The 21936-nt window shown below is 39.7% G+C and overlaps 1 protein-coding gene across 1 annotated transcript; it reads left to right on the plus strand.

The window, feature by feature from the left end:
* The first annotated feature begins 440 nt into the window (after positions 1–440).
* LOC107705962 (protein transport protein Sec16A-like) lies at positions 441–21833 on the plus strand. Its single transcript, XM_016509496.1, is given in 33 exon segments — positions 441–568; positions 1488–1514; positions 2991–5922; positions 6037–6170; positions 6870–6964; positions 7059–7176; positions 7259–7448; positions 7523–7691; positions 9010–9152; positions 9520–9581; positions 9696–9834; positions 9946–10185; positions 10551–10648; positions 10740–10821; positions 10910–11027; positions 11109–11220; positions 11342–11447; positions 12456–12596; positions 12683–12796; positions 13826–14000; positions 14086–14381; positions 14384–14479; positions 14815–14862; positions 15389–15550; positions 15637–15717; positions 15811–15867; positions 16674–16794; positions 17666–17806; positions 17881–17969; positions 18487–18540; positions 18950–19009; positions 19388–19465; positions 20802–21833. Coding segments are annotated over 31 exon segments (6468 nt in total). The 5' UTR covers positions 441–568; positions 1488–1514; positions 2991–3039; the 3' UTR covers positions 20868–21833.
* The last annotated feature ends 103 nt before the right edge of the window (positions 21834–21936 follow it).

Here is a 21936-nt window from a genome sequence, read left to right on the forward strand (position 1 = left end):
ATGTAATCTAAAAATGTTGAGAACATTTTGTGAAGCTGTATGGCAGAATTAATGTCTGTTTTTTGTTTTTTTTTGACACTATGGAACTTATTTTAGAGAAATATGTCGAATTAGTTAGTTCTAAATCTAAGAGAATAAACCATGGTCCGTTTGCTCACTTTTGTTTATGTGCAAAACATTGAATTATTTAATTACACGCCGAGATCAAGAGGGGGCGCCTTTTAGCTGTAGGACAGTCTGGGCAGCACTGGTCTTTATAATAGCAATTTAGTAAACGTAAAATACAGTAATTTTATGAATATTATATTTTAACGAAAATTACAGCTCACACTCAGCAGATTGTGGTATTTATGTAATATTTTATGTTTATTTTTTGTCGTGAATGGGGCGGGGCCAAACGGGAACGATCCGTGACGTCACATGTACACGTCGCCAAGCAGGACGCGCTCGGCCAAGATGGCGGACAAGTGTCAGCCGCGGTGTCCTGTACTTTTCTGAGAAACTCAACTCCAGCCGCGCTCGTATCGAGTTTTGTTTGTATCTGTGCATCTCGACTGGAAGATAACGGGTAAGAGATCCCGTATGGAGCAGTATGTTCAGGTCTGTGGTTCGAGAGATTAACTGCAATAGTTAGCATGCTAACGGCTAGTGGCCCAGTCAGCTGTCATTCCTCTCATCCTCTATTTACATTTCTTATGTTGATTCCTTTGTGTTTCTTCTCGTGATATTTCAAAATGTTACTGTCCAGGTGCGTAGTTACATTTGCAGGCTTCATTGATTAGTTATGTTGTGATTTAGCTACAGATTTTTTGCCCTTTGCCTGCTTGATTTACACTGCTGTAAGTTTATTTAGTGTGTATGTTTTGTTTTGACAGTTTTGTGCACTAAGCACCATGATCCACATTAACAGCATGACATCATTTTTGTGTTTTCAATACATTGATACTAGACCTCTTTTAAGTACGTTTGCTGTTGTAGTTAAAGAGACAGGAATTAAAGACCAGGATGTGACATCAGTGGGTTAAATCCAGTGAGGGGCGCTATACGTGTCCGCCTAAGAGCCGGATATAATGCAGTATACTGCAACATTCTCTCTGTATATGCACATTGCATATTTTTTTATTAAAATATTTTGTGTAATATTATGCTTTTAGCCACGGATGAGAGTGTTATCTGTCATCTCAGATCAAAATCTCAGACAACACAAAACGTCCTGTACATGACAGCGTAGCCAACTATGTGGTAACACAGACTGTTATATGGCACCTCAACTGAATTATCAGCCCTTGGACTCCAGAACTTCCATTATGTCCTTTCTGTCTGGCTGCATTATTGTTTACAATCGGTTCAAATGCAGTGTTATATCTGGGTGTTTTGTGATCCATAATGGCTAGAGTGTTAGCAGAGACTAGATTAATGTGGATGTACAGTATCTGTTTGGACTCCTAGCTACTCATTCTTGATTGTTTCTATTTCTCACATTTTAGATCAAGACTGAAACGACACCAATGGAAGTATGTGAATACTAAATGACCAATATAATGTTTAAAAAAATTAAAACTATCATATATTTGAGCTTCTTCAAAGTTACCACCCTTTGTCTAGATTACAGTTCTGCAAAGAGCTTTCTAAAAAATGCATGCATAAGTGCAATTACACTACCATTCAAACGTTTGGGGCATTTTAGTTGTTCAAAAATACAGTAAAAACACTATTAATGTGAAATATTATTACAATTTGAAATAATTATTTTCCATTTGAATATATTTTCAAATGTAATTTATTCCAGTAATGGCAAAGCTGAATTTTCAGCAGCCATTATTCCAGTCTTCATTGCCACATGATCTTTCAGAAATCATTCTAAAATGCTGAGTTGATGCTCAGGAAACATTCATTCTTATTATCAATGTTGAAAACAGTTGTGCTGCAATATTTTTGTTGAAACCATGATACTTTATTTGATGAATAGAAGGTTCAAAAGGCCAGCATTTATTTGAGTTAGAAATATTTTATAACATTGTCTTTTCTGTCACTTTTGATCAATTTAATGTATCCTTGCTGAATAAGTATTAATTAATAGTATTAAATCTTAAAAAAAAAAAATATCTTACTGACTCCAGACTTTTATAGTACGGTAGTGTATGTTTGTCTAGAAAAGCATTTAAGCATAAACTTTTAAATCAAAAGGTTTTAAATAAAAAAACATAATGGGAAACATTATATTCCGTTAAATGTGTCCAAATGTATGACCAATGCTGTTTTTGTCACAGTGGTGTTGTTTTAGTCACAGCTGGTGTGACTGAGAACATTGTTGTTTAATGATAAACACTGTATTTTCATAAAGAGAAACTGCATCTGTCCGTCTGTTGTTGTAGATTAAACTATGTACTTGTAGAGGTGAGGCCCCCTGCTTTAAAAAATGTCTGACAGGTTTCAAAGTTCAATGTAACTTAATGCACATTTCTAACACCCGGCACGCAGTGTGCCTGATATCAGGTTTCTGATCGTGGTCCATATGCCAACATAGTGGAGTACTGCTGTCTTCATCCCTGCTCATAATAAGGCTTATGAATCTCAGATGGTGTGATAATGTTTGTGTATAAGAGAAGAAACTTGGTTTTAACAAAATGAAGTCAAAATTTATGCTACTTGCGCAATCTATCAGTTCACTTTTTTTAAATAGACTGACATAATGTATAAAACAACTGCATGTCTTGTTCATGAAGGGGTGAGGCACTTTGTTTGTGTCCGCTAGAGATACTTTTGTGTGTACTTTTATAGAGGTGCCACGTTGCCCATGTTGACATTCTCACCATATAATGTTTAAAGCAGAATGGTCATTGTTATTTTAGCTGAGCAACTATTAGCAGTATTAATTGAACTTTGGATGTGTGTTCACATGATGCATGTTGATAACAGGCAAACCCTGTGGTAAAACCATACAATCTTTGCACCAAGATATGACATAAATCTGTGTTTTTCCACTATAGGGAGATCTCCAGTAAGTGTAAACACTTTGGAGACCTGTGAGTGTAAACGATGCAGCCCCCTCCTCGGACAGCCCCTCCTGGAGCTAGTGGACCTCCGCCTCCCTCTGGTGGACCAAATGCCTTCAGAAGAACCAGACCTCACAAGCATGGGGCTGCAGCTGCTATGACACCAGCTGCCCCACCCACACAGCCAGTGACTGATCCTTTTGCCTTTGGAAGACAAAGTTTTTCACCCATGGCAGGGGGCAGCCAAGTTCCAACCACAAACAGCAACCCACTTCATATGCAAGGTCCTCCCCTGCCTGTGTTTAACCCGACGACTCCACCACAAGGGCCACCACCAGGAGCAGCGCAGGCAGCCTCTCCTGGCCCACCACCAAGAATTTTTACACCTCAACCAGTTCTCCCAGGGTCTGCACCAAACTCCAATCCTCCACCTGTAGAACCAGGATACTTTAATTCCCAAGAACCTATGCCCTATATAGCACAATTACCTAACCCTGCTTCTTCTTTCAGTTCTGGTTCATCACATCCACCCTTCACTGCCCCAACACCTCCAGTTCAATCCCAGACTCCTTTTCAATCCCAGCCAACGCCTCCCCTACCTTCTCACTGGGTGCCTGACCACAGAAGCCGCCCACCTTCTGTTCAGAACTACTTTCAGCCAACTAGTGATCTCCCATCTCAGCCTTTTCAAGTTCAAGCCCCACCCCCTGTGCCCTCTTCCCACACAGCCCCACCATTGACACAATTTCAGAATCAAGGTCAGTCAGCTCAACCAAATGTGACTGGGCCTGCTCCAACTCAGCAACTCAACTCCCACTTCCCGGCTCAGAATTACTTCAGTCAGTCAGGTGGACCCTTAGAGCCATGGTTCAATCAAAACCCACAGGATCCATCTCAGCGTGCCTGCTCTGTCTCCTACTCTGAAGTTCCCAGTGATTCCGGAACTCTCTCAATGTGCTTTCGGGGCAATGATGTTGAAAATGAAGAAACACTGTCAGGGGAGGGACGTGTAAATGGGATTCATCACCCTTTCCATTCGACGACTGAGTTCTCTGGTCCATATTTGAATGACACTGGTAACATTCGAGCCGGGGCAGGGCCATGTGATTCTGTGGAGAATCAGGAATGTGTTCCAAACCAGGAAGTGCTGCCTAGTGAGCCTCCTCCAAGCCATGCCTTTGAGGGGGGGCCTAATTTGGAGACACCTGACACTGGCCCTCGTCTTGCCCGCTCTGCAAGTGTTTCATCCAGCTACAGTAACGTCAGTCACAGCAGTGGGCACGTTCCTCAGAGCGGCAGCCACATCCCTCTGCGACAGCAAGGTGTAGTGGGAACATTTATCCAACAGGAAAGTCCCCGCCCACCAGATCACCCTGCTTTGCATCCCTCCACTGGTGGATATTTTGAACAGATAGACTCCAACCCAGCTGCAGAGGCAAGTCCTACTTTCCCAACTCCTAGCCCACCTAAACCCGTTGGTGTGTTCCAAGCGAGTGCAAATTCTTCCTTTGAGCCTGTCCGCTCACATGGTGTAGGAGTTCGACCTGCTGAGGTTGATCGTGCACGTGTGGTCATGGAAAAGGGTGGATGTGACATGCAGCCTGGCAACCTAGAACAACCCCCGGATAACTTGGAGACCATTTACTTACCGGAACGCCGACCCTCATCTCGAGCTCAGGGAGCACGACGCCCCATTGAGAGTCCCGCTACTACACTCTGGGCTCAAAATGACACTGCCAGTCTAGGTGCTAACATACTGTTAGCCCCTGCAGCACCCTCGCTGGCTGCAACATTTGTTCCAGCACATCCATCCGAAGTCATCCAGCCACCAGAGGATGGCCCTCTTGATTTGCATCCAGCGAACCTAGATCCACAACCTCCCTCTGAAAATCTGGAAATTCCCCCAGACTCCACGCCTCAGACAAGTGTGGGATATGCCTCCTTGCTGGTGACCTCGCCTCCCGTAGAGGCCCTGAACCAACCTGTGTCGATTGCGCCACCTTCCAGTTTGGTTTCCTCTCAAAACCTCTTACAACCCTTCAATCAGACAAGTTCTCAAGAGACAGCAACACCTGTGCACCCACACCCTCAGTCTTCTGTGACCAATCAAATGCCTCAGAATTCTCCTCCAACAAATTTGCCACAGCCTCTTTTCTCTCAGACACCAGTAAACTTCAGCACTTCTTCCACTCAATGTATCTTGAATCTAGCACGAGAGGCAAAAGATGTTCAGCCCTCTGTTCAAGCAGCCCGACCCGTTCTCTCAAGGGCTCAGTCTCTTAGAAGTGATAGCCAGTCTCTTCTGCCTTCTGTTTCTCAAGCTCTGACTTTTGCCCCTGCCACAAGTCACAATGAATCTTCAAATTATGAGCTGCTTGATTTTTCTATGCATCAACCACAGTCCACGAATCAGGTGATGGTCCCAGCTGTCTCTCAGTCTGCCCATCCTGCGGGCTTGGTGAATAACACACCCGGCTTTTACCTGCAGGTCACCAAAGATGCACAGCAGGGTGGGCAGTCTGACAGCGAGGCACTGCCCCTTCTGCAGAACTCAAACACCCCACGACCCTGCAGCAACCAACCTGTCAAAGATCCAATTCACACCTCCCACCCTGCCCATCCACCTCCAGCTCAACACCAGCCTCCTCCACATGCCCTGCCAACTCAACCTGGTGTCCCTCTCGGATCTGCCCTACCTTCCTCTTACCCACCCCAGTCTGGGAACTCTGCCCCCCAGCCACTTCAAGAACCCCAAAGACCTCCTTCATCTCTAGGTGATCAATCAGGTTATGGTGCTCCTCCTGCGATGCCACCTGGTCCGGGTTACGCAGGGTACTACCCGGGACCCTACCCTGAGTACCAGAATGGAAGACTGCCGTACCCACCCCAGTACCCTATGGATCCCAGATCTCAAAGCTACTATCAGGTGCAGTGATGTAGTGATCTAGTATGTTTCCACATATCAAAACTTCTAAATTCCAGACTTAAAACATGACTTGGTAAAATATTCATAATTTTCTATATGTTTTTAATTTTGTAGGATGATCCCTACCGTAGAGGAGATCCTCGATACGGATGGTATGATGGTCAGAATCCTGGCTACCGGGAGGCTGAACGTCAACCAGAGAGGCCAAGTTCTCAAACCAGCCAATACTCAGACAGACCCAACTCCAGGTCAGATCATTCACTCTCTTTCTGACACTTTGAGTCTGTTTTCATACTTGGTTTCTATTGCTTGGTCGCAATCAGGGTTTCTAGCTGTTTACCACTAGAATTTTTTATTTTACACCATAACTTAAAGGGGACCTATTATGCAAAATTCACTTTTGCAAGGTGTTGGTGTAATTCATAAATAATCTGGCAGGGTGCAGAATTCGGCATGACACCGGTTCGAACATATATGGCTGAACACCGCTACTAGCAGTTTCTGACATTTCCAGTGCGTGAGAGAGTGTTTTGTTATTGCTGGCATGCCGGTGCGAGAGCTCTAGAAACTCCACCCTCTTCTGAAAGGGGAGGCAGGAGCACCAGCTCGTTTTCATTTAAAGGGACAAACACAGAAAACATACCCTAAAAATGGCAATTTCAACAAGCTATAAAAAAATTATCTGTAGGGTATTTTGAGCTAAAACTTCACATGCACACTCTGGGGACATCAGAGACTTATTTTACATCTTGTAAAAAGGGGCATAATAGGTCACCTTTAACATGCACAAAATGGTTCCTGAATACATTTCATCATACCCAGAATCTGTTGTGACTCTTCAGCGTCAAAAGCCCTAGTTTCAAAGCATCCTTAGACTGAGCATTTTGTACTTTTTGTTTTTAATATTAATAAAATGTTTCTCTTGTTTTTCTAATTTTTGATCTTAGACAGGGGTATCAAGAAGACTTTTCTAGATCCAGCCGTAGTGCCTATGATGACTACTATGCAAACTACTATAAAAGACAGAATGATGCCTATGGAGGTAAAGACAGCACTACAGACACTTGTTCTCTATGCACCCAAGGGCTAAATATGGTTTCTGCTTTTTGCTTATGAGTCTGTGTTTGTGTATTCAGATAGGAGCAGGTGGTATGATCCAAATGCTGCTTATGATCCACGCTACAAAGCCTACTATGATCAAGCATATGGCTGGTACTATGGAGATGCCTACAACAACCAACAATATCAAAACAGGTACACAAATACACTTGTGCAATTAATGTTTTTGTACATGCTGACACCTCTCTAACTGAGTTTTCATGGTAATGGTTGCTAGGGGAAGAGAGGGCTATGATGATCCATGGCGATATTACCCTGGTTATGACTCAAGCTTTGATGATGACTACCGGCGCCGTGATCCGTACGCTGACGATTTTGACCGCCGTTCGGTTCACAGTGAACGATCAGCACACAGTGTCCATTCATCACACAGTCAACACAGTAGCTTCAGCTCACGGTCTCAACAGGTCTGTGTGTGTGTGTGTGTGTGTGTGTGTTTTTAGATCGTATTGTGTCTGTAACAAATTTCTTCCTTATACAGAGTCAAGTGTATAGAAGTCAACCAGATTTGGTCAGTGCAGCCTACGATACCACTGGGACGACTCTTCCAGCGGATTACACCTACAGCCAGTATCCTAACCCTTCAGATACTGCAGATTACAGTCAGATTTCTTACTCTACAGACAACACCTGGACTGCCCCAGAGCAGCGTAAGTTTTACACATAAAGCCCAATGTCCACCATGATGTTGCATTTAACATTGGGATTTTCTTTTAAAAGCACTTTTAGCTGTAGCTTAGCATAGATCATTGAATCTGATTAGAAAAGTGCTACCGCCAGACCGGAGATCGGCTGAATGGATTCAAAAACGGTAAAACTCAACTGTTTAACTCTAGGGGAGTTGGAAAATGAGCCTATTTTCAAAAATAGTGGAGTGTTCCTTTAAAATTATTAAAGCATCGATTTTACACTTAATGCACATGCATAAAAAGGGATAGTTCACCCAAAAATGAAAATTAGCCCATGATTTACTCACCCTCAGGGCATCCTAGGCGTATCTGACATTCCTCTTTCAGACGAACACAATCGCAGTTATATTTAAAATTGTCCTGGCTCTTCCAAGCTGTATAATGGCAGTGAATGATGCCCCTATTTTTGAAGCCTAAAAATCTACATCCATCCATCATAAAACTACTCCACACGGCTCTGGGGTGTTAATAAAGGCCTTCTGAAGCTAAACGATGCATTAGTGTGAGAAAAATATAGATTTTTAAAAATGTATAAACTGTAATCTCCATCTTCCGGTCGCTCAAGCAGGCGCGTTCACGAAAAGACGTTTGAGCATATGACGTAGGCGTAGCGGAAGCTCCTTGGAGAGAGTGACGAATGCGGAAGCACAGAGGAGAAAGCAAAACAAAACACCTGTCACAAACTAGTACTACAAAACCTGCCATATTTGTTTGAACCGGAGTATACTGGCCAGGAACTCCACGAGAATGAGGAGGCTGCAGCGGCGGCAGCACAAACTACAGATGTAGTTCACGTGGTTTCCCTGTGCTGTAAACAAAACTTGGTTCTCGCGAGACTACACTCTTCTCTCCGGAGCTTACGATGCGCATTCCGCTACACTTACGTCATACGCTCGAACACCTTGTCGTGAATGCGCCTACTTGAGCGACCGGAACTTGGAGATTACAGTTTATAATTTTTGAAAAATCTATATTTTTCTTACACTAATGCATCGTTTCGCTTCAGAAGGCCTTTATTAAAGGGTTAGTTCACCCAAAAATGAAAATTAACCCATAAATTACTCACCCTAAAGTCTCATCCTAGGTATATATGACTTCCTTCTTTCAGATGAATCCAGTCGGAGTTATATTAAACATTGTCTTTGATATTTTAAGCTGTTTAATGCCACTCAGCCGGTGTTGCATGCATCAGTCCAAAGCTTCCTGATTTGTTTGGGGAAGTAAAATGATCTTGAACCATCTTCATCTGTGTCTTTCTCTCATTTTTTTTCTTTCTCAGCTCCTCCAAGGCCGTTGACCCCAGAGAAATTTTCTATTCCTCATCGCTGTGCTCGGTTTGGTCCGGCTGGTCAGCTGATCCTTGTCCAACCCAACCTGCCCTCTGCTGGTCAGCCTACACTTGTGGAACTCCACAGTATGGAGGTAACATTTGAATCAGTGTGCAAATATCCTGATATATAAATCAATTGCAAGTTATCACCGATATCTTTATTATTATTTAAGCATTTTTTTCAGTTCATAAATTCTATAATTAGCTTATTTATCAGATGTTCCTAGGTAATTACCTACATTGTAAAACCGTTTTACCCCTAAAGTTTAACCACTAAAGTAGTACTTTGCAACTAATTGAGTTAGCTTGCAATTAGATGTTTGTTAAACTTTTAACCTTCCCCTTGATCCTCAGCTGTGCAGTTTTGTTTTGCTTTTGTGATTTGGTTATAAATAGGTCCATGATAATTGCTCAACTACATTATTTGCATCTGATATCTTGGCTGTGATGTTATTCCAGATGATTCTGCAGGATTCTCCAGAGCAGTCAGAAATGCGTTCATTCCCTGGCCCGCTCGTCAAGTAATAGTCCTGCTTTATTTACTGAATAAAAGTGTACATGTGTATACTCTGACACTGTTAGAGCCACGTACACAGACAAACAATCCAGTCATCGTCTCATGTGTATGTCCACAGAGAGGAGACTCATAAGGTGGATGTCATAAAGTTTGCTCAGAACAAAGCCCAAGAGTGTTTGCGAAACGATGACCTCATCGACAAAGACTCCGCCTACCTCATCTGGGAGTTCATTGTGCTGCTGTGTCGCCAGAATGGGGTGAGTATTTGTGCAGCCCTAGCCTTAACTGAGTGTGTATTGTGTTTGGTTGCTGGTTTGATACCAATTCCTTTTTTTAGTATACCGAGTAGTTTTTCGTCTTTGTTTTAGACGGTAGTGGGCACAGACATTGCTGACCTGTTACTAAAGGAGCATCGCTCTGTCTGGTTGCCGGGAAAATCACCCAATGAGGCTAATCTCATCGACTTCAACAATGAAGCAATAGAGCATGCTGAGGAGGAAGAGGCGGGGCCAGTATCCCTTCTATCAGACACTTTCATGGGCGTGCCAGAGAATGTTGGCAAGGAGACGGAGCGTTTCAGAGAACTACTACTATTCGGCCGCAAGAAGGTGAGACAAAATGCATGACTTTCCTTCCCCCCTTCAGCCATATAGAGACCACTTTTCATGATCCAGTCGGCTCCAATGGATAGCATGTCCTTGACCATATTGTTACTGGTTGAATATCCTGTTCAATTTTAGTTTGTGGAAGTTTGTTCATTTAAACAAATCAAAATATTTTTAATAATAATATTGTCTAGTCATATTGCATGGGGAAAGGGAATATGTTTTTATTTAATATTTTTTTTGTCCTTAGCTGATCACATGCCTGCATATTATTTTATGTGGATGTAGATTACATATTTGTCCTCACTGACAAAGCCATATATTTAAATAGTGGAAAGACAATTGAGAAGTTTGTGTATGTTTGTTAGGATGCTCTGGAGTCTGCTATGAAGAATGGCCTGTGGGGTCACGCACTGTTACTGGCCAGTAAGATGGACAACAGAACACATGCCCGTGTCATGACCAGGTAAACCACATCTACTTACAGTGACCTATGGCTGCATGGTTTCAAAGCAACAAATACGGGCTTAAATTGTGTTTATATTTGTTGTTTTCAGATTTGCCAACAGCCTGCCTATTAACGACCCTCTTCAGACGGTGTACCAGCTCATGTCAGGACGAATGCCAGCTGCTGCTACTGTATGGGAGAGTTTTTGTGCGTTGGATGTGTTAATTTAGTAATTTACGCAATGCTTGTCTTCACATACATCTTCTGTTTCTCTGACAGTGTTGTGGAGATGAGAAATGGGGCGATTGGCGCCCTCATCTGGCCATGGTGCTATCCAACCTCACACACACTCTAGATCTTGACACCCGCACCATTTCCACCATGGGGGACACTTTAGGTATATAAATGTAGATGCAAAGCATAAACACATGTTGTAGTAGCCCTGGATCTGTAGTCAAGACTGTTCTGTGTTTCACAGCATCTAAAAGTCTAGTGGATGCAGCCCATTTTTGTTACCTGATGGCTCAGGTGGGTTTTGGTGTTTACACCAAGAAAAGCACCAAGATGGTCCTTATAGGTTCCAATCACAGGTTTGTAATAACACATACAGTTGATTAGAGATATGTATTCACACAACTATAAGGACATAAATGTGCAAATGCACATTGCATTTGTTTGCATTAACATCCATTCACTCTGTCTCTCTCACAGCTTGCCATTTTTGAAGTTCTGCTCGTCAGAGGCGATTCAGCGTACAGAATCGTATGAATACGCTCAGTCTCTTAGCTCTCAGCCTCTCTCTCTGCCGAACTTCCAGGTGAGACAAACACGTACGCATGCAGTTACTCTACTAGGGATGTTTTTACAAACAAACTAGTTGGCGGCCTGTCTGACAGATAAATGGACTATTCAGTTTTATAGACAACATTTTATAATTAGGCTAGTTAGGCCTATCTGTACTAGGACTGTACAATATATCGAAATAAAAGTCAATATTGCAATATGGCTTAATGCAATAGACAAATTGTGATAGCTGCAATGATTAAAGGGGTCATATGATGCGATTTCAAGTTTTCCTTTCTCTTTGGAGTGTACGCCATTGTAGGTTTCAGAATGAAGTGCGGCACTATCTTTTTTTAAACACGTACAGCTTATGATCCACTGTTTCAGTGTCTTATAGCGGCTTGGTTCATTTACTATGAATTGAGCCAATTTTAGAAGCTGAAACAGCATATCACAAACTGTATGCGTGTAAATGAACGCAGTGCCATGCTTTACTCTGAAACCATCAGTGCATATATTTATTTGCAGACAAATGCCAAAATGAAAACTTGATGAAAATGAAAATTAACAATATTTTTTACAGTTGTACTTTAAAATTAAATGATTTCTTTTATTCTAATTAAATACTTGATTTTGTTATTTTACATGGTAATGGTATTATTTGCAGTAAATAAACTGCAAATAATACTATTAGCTTTTTTTTTAACTGTTTTCTTTATGGTCACTGAAAGAGGTTTGAGTTGGTTCTTGTAAAGAGAAAACCCAAGTGAGAACATCCAGATTTGTCAGGTTTTTCCCATGTTGTTTAACCCTAAAAGGTTGGTTTGCACTCAGAAAAGTCTTCAGAATCAACAGTCATTTTTCAGCTTTTTAAAATTATTTTTACTGTATTTTTCCTACGTAGATGCACTTCCCAATAGAATCACCCCAGTCATTCTAGAATGATTAATTCTTTCAAAAATAGTCCAATGCCGTGCAGCCCTAATATTTACATTCCACAAATCCAGGAAGGTCATGACCCTTTACCCTTTGACCTATACAGGTGTTCAAGTTCATCTACGCGTGTCGACTGGCGGAGACGGGATTCTGCGCTCAAGCCTTCCATTACTGTGAGGTCATCTCACGCACCCTGTTGAGCCTACCTGAGTACTTCTCACCTGTGTTCATCAGTCAGCTCATACAGGTACTCAAACCAACAGGCTTCAGATGATTCTGCCTGTCTCTGAGTTTACATTTCTATCTAATCTTTCTTCTCGTGTTTGATTACAGATGTCTCTGAGGTTGAGGTTTTTTGACCCTCAGCTGAAGGAGAGACCAGAGCAGGAGTTGTTTATAGAGCCTGATTGGTTACTGCATCTTAGACAACTCGATGGGCAGATCAAGGTGTGTCTGTTTTCTTTTATCCATAAGTCATCATGCCAGTGACATGTTATTTACATGCATTACTCTGTTCCTGCATAGTACCAGTAAATTAACGATTTTCTTTTTGAATTAATAGCATAATACCAGAAAAGGCTGATTAATTGAAATAAAATTGAACTTATGTGATATGTCTTAGTGCGATTATCAAATCATAATGGCTTTGTAAAGAGAAGCGTTTACCAACATGCTTACCAACAATGAGAAACCTTAAGGGCCCCTTGTGGTTTTCCACCAAAATAAAAGCTTGATGGTTTAACATTTGAAAATGAAGAAATTAAGACATTAATATTAGTATTGTCATTTTAAAGTTGTACTGTAAAATTAAATTATTATTGTTATTAAATACTCTTTCTTATTTTAAGTTAAAATTTTCTTATTACAATAGTAATATTTCTTTTTTTTATTTAATCATCCTCATCGTTATTATTATTAATTTATATAATGATGTTTATATAATTTATGATTTATACAATTTATAATTATATTGATGTATAATTGCAACATTTTGGCCAAATTTTGCAGTCGTGTAAACAGCACAAAAATTTTTTTTTTTTTTTTTAAATCACATTTTAAATTAGTTACATTATTTTATCAGGAAAAATCCCAATAAATCAGGTTTATAATATTTCTTATTATGTTTAATATTTTATTTAATAATAATAATAATAATAACAATGATGATCATCATCAAAATCTTAATAATAATAATAATAATAATAATCATTATTATTATTATCATTATTATTATATAGTTATATTGATAAATAATTGCAATATTTTTGGCCAAATTGTGTAGCTCTGAAGCTCTTAAAAAAAAAAAAAATATTAAATTGCAATCGCAATTTTAATAAATTTGTCAACAGAATAACCTTTTTCCCCAAATCATGCAGTCATACCAGAGTTACTTGTTCAGTGAAGAAATGCACTTATATTTTTGTACGTTCACATTAGACTGTGTTCCGATCACGTGCATTTTATTGTCCCATTCAGGATGGTGCGATCACCTTACGTGCAGATCACAGCACCTCACTGCTTTATCACTGCAGTACGCCCAGTTCAGAAGACCACTGCAGCCCACCTGACCCCTCGACTCTGAACCCTGATCCCCACAATCCTCTCATGGCCTCCCTTCTGCCCTCAGCTGGTGTTCAACTCGTGCCTCCAGGTACGACTCAGTATAGAATGTGAACTTAAGAAGAATCTATTTTGATTCTGTAATCATTCACCATCTATTTTATTGTCTCCTTTAGCTCCTCCCACTATTCTTCAGGATGGTGCTGTCCCTCTGCAGCAGGCCCCGCCTTCGGGTGAAAGCGTTCCATTCTACCCAGTGGCCCCGGGGCCACCACAGCCAAATTTTGCAGCACCGTTCCAACCTGAAATGCATGAGCAATACATGCCCATGCCACCCCAAATACCCACACAAATACCCCAACAAATGCCCCCACAAATTCCAACGTACAGCCCTACAGAAATGCCTCCACAGATGCCACCAGGAATGCCACCTCAGATGCCCCCGCCAATGCCAGGGGCTGAACATGGCTCTATGTCCCTTCCTCTCCTCAGCAGTTCCCCCAGACGTCTCCCTCGTTCACTGCCCCCCCTCCACAAGGGAAGGACTTCTATGATGAAATGGCACGCATGGTGAGTTACAATAAGCCAGAAACCCAAAATTCCTATTTATTGCAACAACTAACTGGCTGTTATTACTATTTAAAGTAATGTTACCTTGTTGCATAAAATGTAGCATCATTACTTTTAATGGAATATAACACATTAGTTATGTTAGTTTCATATTTTCTTGTATGTTGTTGCCTGTTACTCCATATTTACTGCCATCACCAGTGTCGGGTAATATTGCTTTTTAAATGCATGACATTGTATTACTCGTACAAAGAATAGATTGTTAAAGATTTAGTTTTTATGGAATATAACGCTTATATTCTATGAAATCTATTAAACCGATTGCTCTTTTTAAGGGCCCAGGCAGAAGATCAAGAACCACTTCACAGTCATCAGTGCAACTGGTACAGTCTATACATATACATACACACAGTACCGTTTTTTAAAATTAATACTTAAGTTCAGCAAGGGTGCATCAAATTAATCAAAAATTACAGTAAAGACCTTTATGATGTTGCAAAAGACTTCTGTTTCTAATAAATGCTGTGCTTTTGAACTTTCCACAAAAATATGAAGCTGCACAACTGTTTTCAACATTAATAATAATAGGAAATATTTCTTGAGCAGCAAATCAGCATATAAGACTGATTTCTGAAGGATCATGTGACACTGAAGACTGGAGTAATGATGCTGAAAATTCAGCTTTGATCACAGGAATAAATTACATTTTACAATATATTCAAATACAACAGTTATTTTACGTTTTAATAATATTTCACAATATTACTGTTTTTACTATATTTGATCAAATAAATGCAGCATCGATGAGCATAAGTGACTTTCAAAATCATTTGTAAAAATTTACCAACTCCACACATTTTTAAACATTAGTGTACTTGGTGTTTAAACAAACTTTGTTCTGATTTGCAGACATCAGGTCGTCGGTCTCGCACAACATCAGAATCGTCCAATCATTCTGGACGGGAGCGCAGCAGTTCTCTAGCCAATCAGGGCTCTCCACCGCCCCCTCCTATCCCAGAGGCTCCACCACAGGACGAACCCAAGAAGACCAAGAAAGACTCTCCCAAAAAAGTACATACTTGCATATAAACATATACTGAGACCCACTGGATATGCACTAGAAAATCTTTCACAATTGAAATTTCGTTCTTCGTCAGGGAGCGAGTGGTGGCTGGCTGACCTGGCTGTATTCAAAGCGCAAGAGCGAAGCACATCTGCCAGACGACAGGAACAAATCTGTAGGCACCTACTTCCAACAACATCCTGCTCTCTCTCATGATCGTCTTGTCTTGTTTCATAGCATTGATTAAGAGAAAACTTTGATTTTTCAGATCGTCTGGGATGAAAAGAAGCAGAAATGGGTGAATCTGGATGAACCAGAGGAAGAGGTACAGCACAAGAATTTAGTGTTGTCAAAAGTACCGATGTCCGTACTGAAATGTAAAAAATGTGCCATTGTGTTCACACGCTCAACAGATATGTCTGTGATTGGCTACAATGATCATCGCTTCACAATCTCTTCACCGAGCGCTTACACAGATACACACGGGAGCGTTTGAAAGCCACATCTATCGGCAGATCCGTCAATGAGCAGATATATTAGGGATCCGCTGATAGACGCAGCTTCCAAACATCGGTACTTTTGACAACACTTCAAGAATTCATGCATTTCAAATTCTGTATTGTATTATGCATGCATCATTTTGAATGATGGTATTTGTATTAGGTTTGAGCCGATAGACGATGCCATCGTCCATCGCCGATGGCTGATAGACATCACGATGTTGAGCCGGCATCATGACGCGCCGCATCAGCTAAAGTCTGTCTACACTGGACGCGACAAAGCGACCGTTGAAAATCATTTGAAATTTGTGTCAGCACGTCATAAATAGAACGCGGCAGCAGTTTAATGTCGGGGATTTGTCGTGTCGCGCCGCGCCGCATCCAGTGTAGACAGCATCACTGATTATAATGAGTTCTATAGACTGATCTATATATAATAAATCTCTATTATAGATCAGTGGTTCTATAGTATTTTGTCGTGCCGCGCCGCTCACGTCTGGTGTAGACACAGTGTTAGGAATCGTTATTTGTTTTCCCTTATAAGGAATCATCCATCGCGATGTTTCACTGTAGACATCGTCCGATGCCAATTTTGTCGACATCGCCCAACCCTAATTTGTATGTGTTTCAGAGCAAACCCCCTCCTCCTCCACCTACCGGATTCCCCAAAGCTCCAATGGGAGGGATGAGGCCACCAGGAGCGGGTGGTCCTGCAGGGGGGCCACCTGTTAATATGTTCTCCAGGAGAGCGGGTGTGTCACCTTTTCTTTTCCTAATTACTTATTAATGAGAAATCTGTTCATTTAATAATCTTCTAGTAAAATTATATACATGTATTTCCTCTGGAATACAAGGGTTTAATTTTTCTAGAGGAAACATAACTTTGACCAAACAGTCATTGCTGCCAAACATTATATTCGTTAATTGAAATAAAGCTAATAAAATATAAATTAGATAAAAAATTAGATAACTTGAAGTATTAAAATGACTAAAACTGAAATGAAAATAAAATAAAGATAAATAAAAATATTTTAAAAATACAAAAATGACAAAAGCACTTAAATTCATTAAAACAAACTAAAATTTAAATTTAAATTTAAAATATAAAAATAAAAGCTAGTTCAAAATATTAATAAGTACTAAAATAGTATATAAATACTTAAATAACTATGTGCCAAATACATTAAAATGTTATTGTCTTAGTTTTTAATTTTCAAATTAAAAACTAAAACGGTAAATATCCAATAGTTAAAATAATCAAGGCATTTTATACATTGAATGAACATGGAGAAGAATGATATTTGTTCATAGGTACCAGTAGTACAAAACAAAGTAGTAAATGGCAATATTTACCTATTTATATTTTATTGAAATATTAAAAAATGTTAATCGGCTCACAGGGACTTTGATGAGCCAAACAAACTGATGAATCAATTCTTTGAAATGGACAGTTCAAAAGAACTGATTCATGAAAATGAATCAATCTTCCCAAATCTATTACTATTTTGTGCTAAAGCGGTTTAAATCAAAGACACACTATTAATGTCTCTTCGTCTTTAATCTGTCGTAACTGCAAGTAATGCTCTTGGCTGTTTTGTAAGTGAGTTTGCGTGTGTGTTTCAGGTACTAAGAGCCGTTATGTGGACGTGTTGAATCCCGGTCGTGGAGGATCTAAACCGGCAGCTGCAGTACCGCCTCCTGCTGACCTGTTTGCTCCTCTCGCTCCCATGGCTATGCCAGCCAACCTCTTTACACCAGCTGCAGGTGTGTATGTGTACATCAGTGTGTTAATGTACATCACTGTATGTCTGTGTGCCGTCTAACACTGCTGTTTTCAGCCCCAGATGAGCAGCAGCAGCCGATGGAGGGAAGCGTTCCAGATGCCAGTGGAGAAAACACAGCGCAGACTAGTGCCACAGTGCCACAGGTACACAATATCCATATAAACACACAATGTCCACAATTTTACTTTTGTCATAACTGGCAGTTTGAGTCTAACAGTGGAAATATTTTTGGTACTTCCCAGCTAAATGTCTGATGGTAAATGTTGTTAGAGGAGCTTTTCTACAGTTGGCATTTTATATCTCTTTTATTTGATTTGCTCATTCACATATTCGTATATTTTATATTTTATTTATTTATTTGTTTATTTATTTATATTCATTTCACTTTTGTAACTCACCAGAGACATTTTATATAATTTTATTTTATTTTATTCACCAGAGGAAGGTCTTTTTTTCTTGCATTTGGCTCTTTTTTTATTTTTATTTTTTTTATTTTTTATTTTTATTTACTGATCAGAGCCGGTTTGTTTGTTTGTTTGTTTTTTCTCTGGCATTTGGTTATTTAATTAATTAGTTAGTTAATTTTTTTATTGGATCTTAATTCTGTGCAGACATGCTTTTTAATACACATCCACTATAATGAGTGTGTTTTCCATCTAGATGTTTAATCCGAATGCTTTGCCTCCTGGCCCAGAGGGAACCCAGTCTGGAGAGGTCAGATCCTCCTTTAATATCTTGCCAGTTCTCCTTTAAAGCCACTTCATCCTGTCACGCCCTGCTCCTTCACCCATGAATTAATACAATTAAAACAACATGTGCTCATATGTACACTTACTACCTCTGAAAAACACAAACACGTTAACTTGTATCTCTAACTGTATTCTATGATTATTGGCTTTGATTATGATCACACAGAGCATGAGTGTGTGCGATCGTGTTTGAGAGCGAGGGCGCATGTTAAGGACTACATGCTACTGAGGCGTTGCCATAGCGACCATCGATCGTGATGTAATCTTACTGTAATGATTGACAAGAGATGTGTGATTTAAGATGGAGCTGCATGGAATTAATTTGGGTTTGTGGTGTTTTTGTTTGTTTGTTTTGTTTATTCCTGCTGTTCTAGCTGTCACGTTCTAGCTCAATGAGTTCTCTATCTCGAGAAGTGAGTCAGCATTTAAATCAGGTACTTTCAGCTGGTTCTTATCTGAAACACACACATGCACACCTTTTCCAGACACTGCAGTAATAAAACAACAGTGCTTTCTAAATCACATGCACACATGTTGTCTGCACGCTTCTAACATCACACACTTGTAGCCACACCTCCAGCACGAAACTTTTATATGTCACCAGCGGCCCTGTCGGCCAATAAGAAGGGCTCTTGGATTTCAGAGGCGTGCTGAAGATCGAGGCTCCGGCCCTTTTGGTGCACGCATACAATAACCAATCACGTGCTGCATGCTAATCATGACTTTCTGTGGGCATGGCCGTCTATATCCATGGAGATGCATGGTGATGTTGCTCTCCTGTTCCTATGGTAACCGTAAATGTGTTCTCATAGGTTCCCGCTCAGCCGCCAGCGCAAGGAGCTCCACCTGCAGGAGGCGTGACATTTTATAACCCCTCCCAGTTTGCACAGGTAAGAATCTGAAGGGACGTTTAAGGCGAGACTGACATCGTTGCCAAATCAGTGTTGTTATTGTTAACTAAAACTATTACAAAATCGCTTTTGTTGCTGAAATAAAATATAAATGTTAAATTAAAACATGAAAATTAGAAATGTTATTTTTGCAGCTAACTGAAATAAAGTAAGTTTAAGTTGAAGTACTAAAATGACTAAAAGTGAAATAAAAATAAATGAAATCTGATTAGAAATACTTTTTTAAAAGCACATAAAAATGACTAAAGCCTAAACTAAAATTAAAACGGTATTAATAAAAATTTTAAAAAATGACAAAGCACTTAAATTTATTAAAACAAATTATTAAATTTAAATTAATTTAATTTAAAAAAATAATTAAAATGAAAACTGAAAATATAAAAATAATTCATTCAAAATAATGAATACTATAATTGTATATAAATAAGACTAAAAGATCATTGTCAAATGCATTAAAATGTTTAATGTAAGAACATTTTCTAATATAACAGTAAAAATCTAGTTGAAAATAATCAAGGCATTTGTACTTCTACTATATAATTGTACTTATATTATATAATTTATACTAAATGAACATGAAGAAGAATGATATCGTCTGTTTGATTACGTCTTTAATTTTTCCGTACATTTCTGCCATATGTACATTAACTGACAATCACCACTGATAAGCTACTACTAAATATTGTAGAAACTTAATTTGCTGTAAAGTTGCAATGCAACGATTTGTATCGTGAAAAGCGCTATACAAATAAACTTGAATTGAATATTTGTTCATTTGTACCAATACAACGAAACATAATAAATAATGAATGGCAATATTTACCACAGGTTAATGAGGTAAAATAAAAAACGAATCGGTACATCCCACAGTACATTAAGACAATTGTTTTGTACAAGTTATGTTTTCATGTGCAAATGAGGTACTAAATTGCATGCATTTCCAGAAAATACATCTGGACATTGGATATAACCAGTTTTAAAGTTTTTTTTTTTTTTTTTCTTCTTCTTTTCATAAAATTAAATTTTTATTAAATTCTTAAGCTTATTGAGTTATAGGAATAAAAGTCTGATACTAAAAGTGCTACTAAAGTGGAGATTTGTCAAAACTCATTTAGGCCTTTATAGATATGTATTGTAATTGAAATCTAGACTCAAATAGATAAAGTGTAATAAAATAAACACTTAAAAGTTTATTTGAGATGTTTTCTTTCCACTAGTCTGAAAGAAAAGTTATGGATGCAAAACTGGATGAAAAAAAAACGTGGTTTTGCCTTAGAAACTGACATTTCTAAATGTCTTTCTCTGTCTTTTTCAGTCTGTTCCCACAAGCCGCGCTCGACCTGGTCGTCTGGGACAGAGAGGATACCCCACACTGAAATAACAGTATCGCTGTAGTTCTAGATCAAACTGTGGTTCTAGACCAGATCGGACTGAAGTTTGGTTCCTGCCTGGACTCCTGGAAGCGTTGGCATGCGGCCCTCAGCCTCCCAAATAACATTGTCGCTGTCATAATCATGGTTTCCCATCTGTGCTGAAGTCTGAGTGAACGGATCATTCTTCATTTCTCCTTCTAGACTCATCGTACCCGTTACGGTCTAACTCTATCCTCTTGTTCTGTGTTTGTACGGACTGGGCGGCACTTCCTCAACGTGAGCAGTGTGAATATACGTGCAATATGTCAATTTTTAGCCCTGTGTAGTTTGATTTCCTTTAGTAGTCTGCTCATTTCAGCAGGGTGAATGCGAGTGCATGTGAGCGCGCGTGCTTGTGTGTGTGGGGAGGAAATGTGGGCGTGTCTTGCTGATGGAAGGCAGCCAATGCATGAGTTAGAGGGCGGTCTGGCCTGTTGTCATGGGAACAGTGCAGCATACCAGAATGTTTTAGATATTTATTAAGCTTCCTGTCGGAATGAAACAGTCGAAATGCTGTTGCCGGACAGGATCCATACATCAGAGTGAGTTTGTGTACGCATAGTCATGACGTGCTAAACGAATTCATCTCTTTTTCCATCTCCTGATCGAATCCTTAATTTTGCCAGTAGCGAAGAATCATACAGTTATATGATTTACCAAAATCCTGTGATCATTGTGTGTGTTATGCTCATAAAATATCATTTATTATTTTCCTGGCTTCATCTCGCTCTCTGATCGGTCGTCTTCGTGTCTCTTAATCACACGCCATTATTCCTTTGCTCTTTCCGGGGTTCTTGTTCCCATGGTAACAGCGGGGTTTTATAATTCCGAAGGTCTGCTCTATTTGAAGGAAGCTCAGACTTTTCCAGTGCGTTTAGAAATTGACTGTACAATTCTTGATAAAGTGATAATAAAGATATTTTTGAGCTCTTTAATACTTTAGAGTGTTTTTATTAAAGTACAGATATGGTATGTCTTAATTTTAATACGAGGTTATTAAATTTGCATGCATAATTTTTTAAAAGAATTAGCAAAATG

Source organism: Sinocyclocheilus rhinocerous, unplaced genomic scaffold, assembly GCF_001515625.1.
Source record: "Sinocyclocheilus rhinocerous isolate Xijiao unplaced genomic scaffold, SAMN03320098_v1.1 scaffold1045, whole genome shotgun sequence".
NCBI lineage: Eukaryota > Metazoa > Chordata > Actinopteri > Cypriniformes > Cyprinidae > Sinocyclocheilus > Sinocyclocheilus rhinocerous.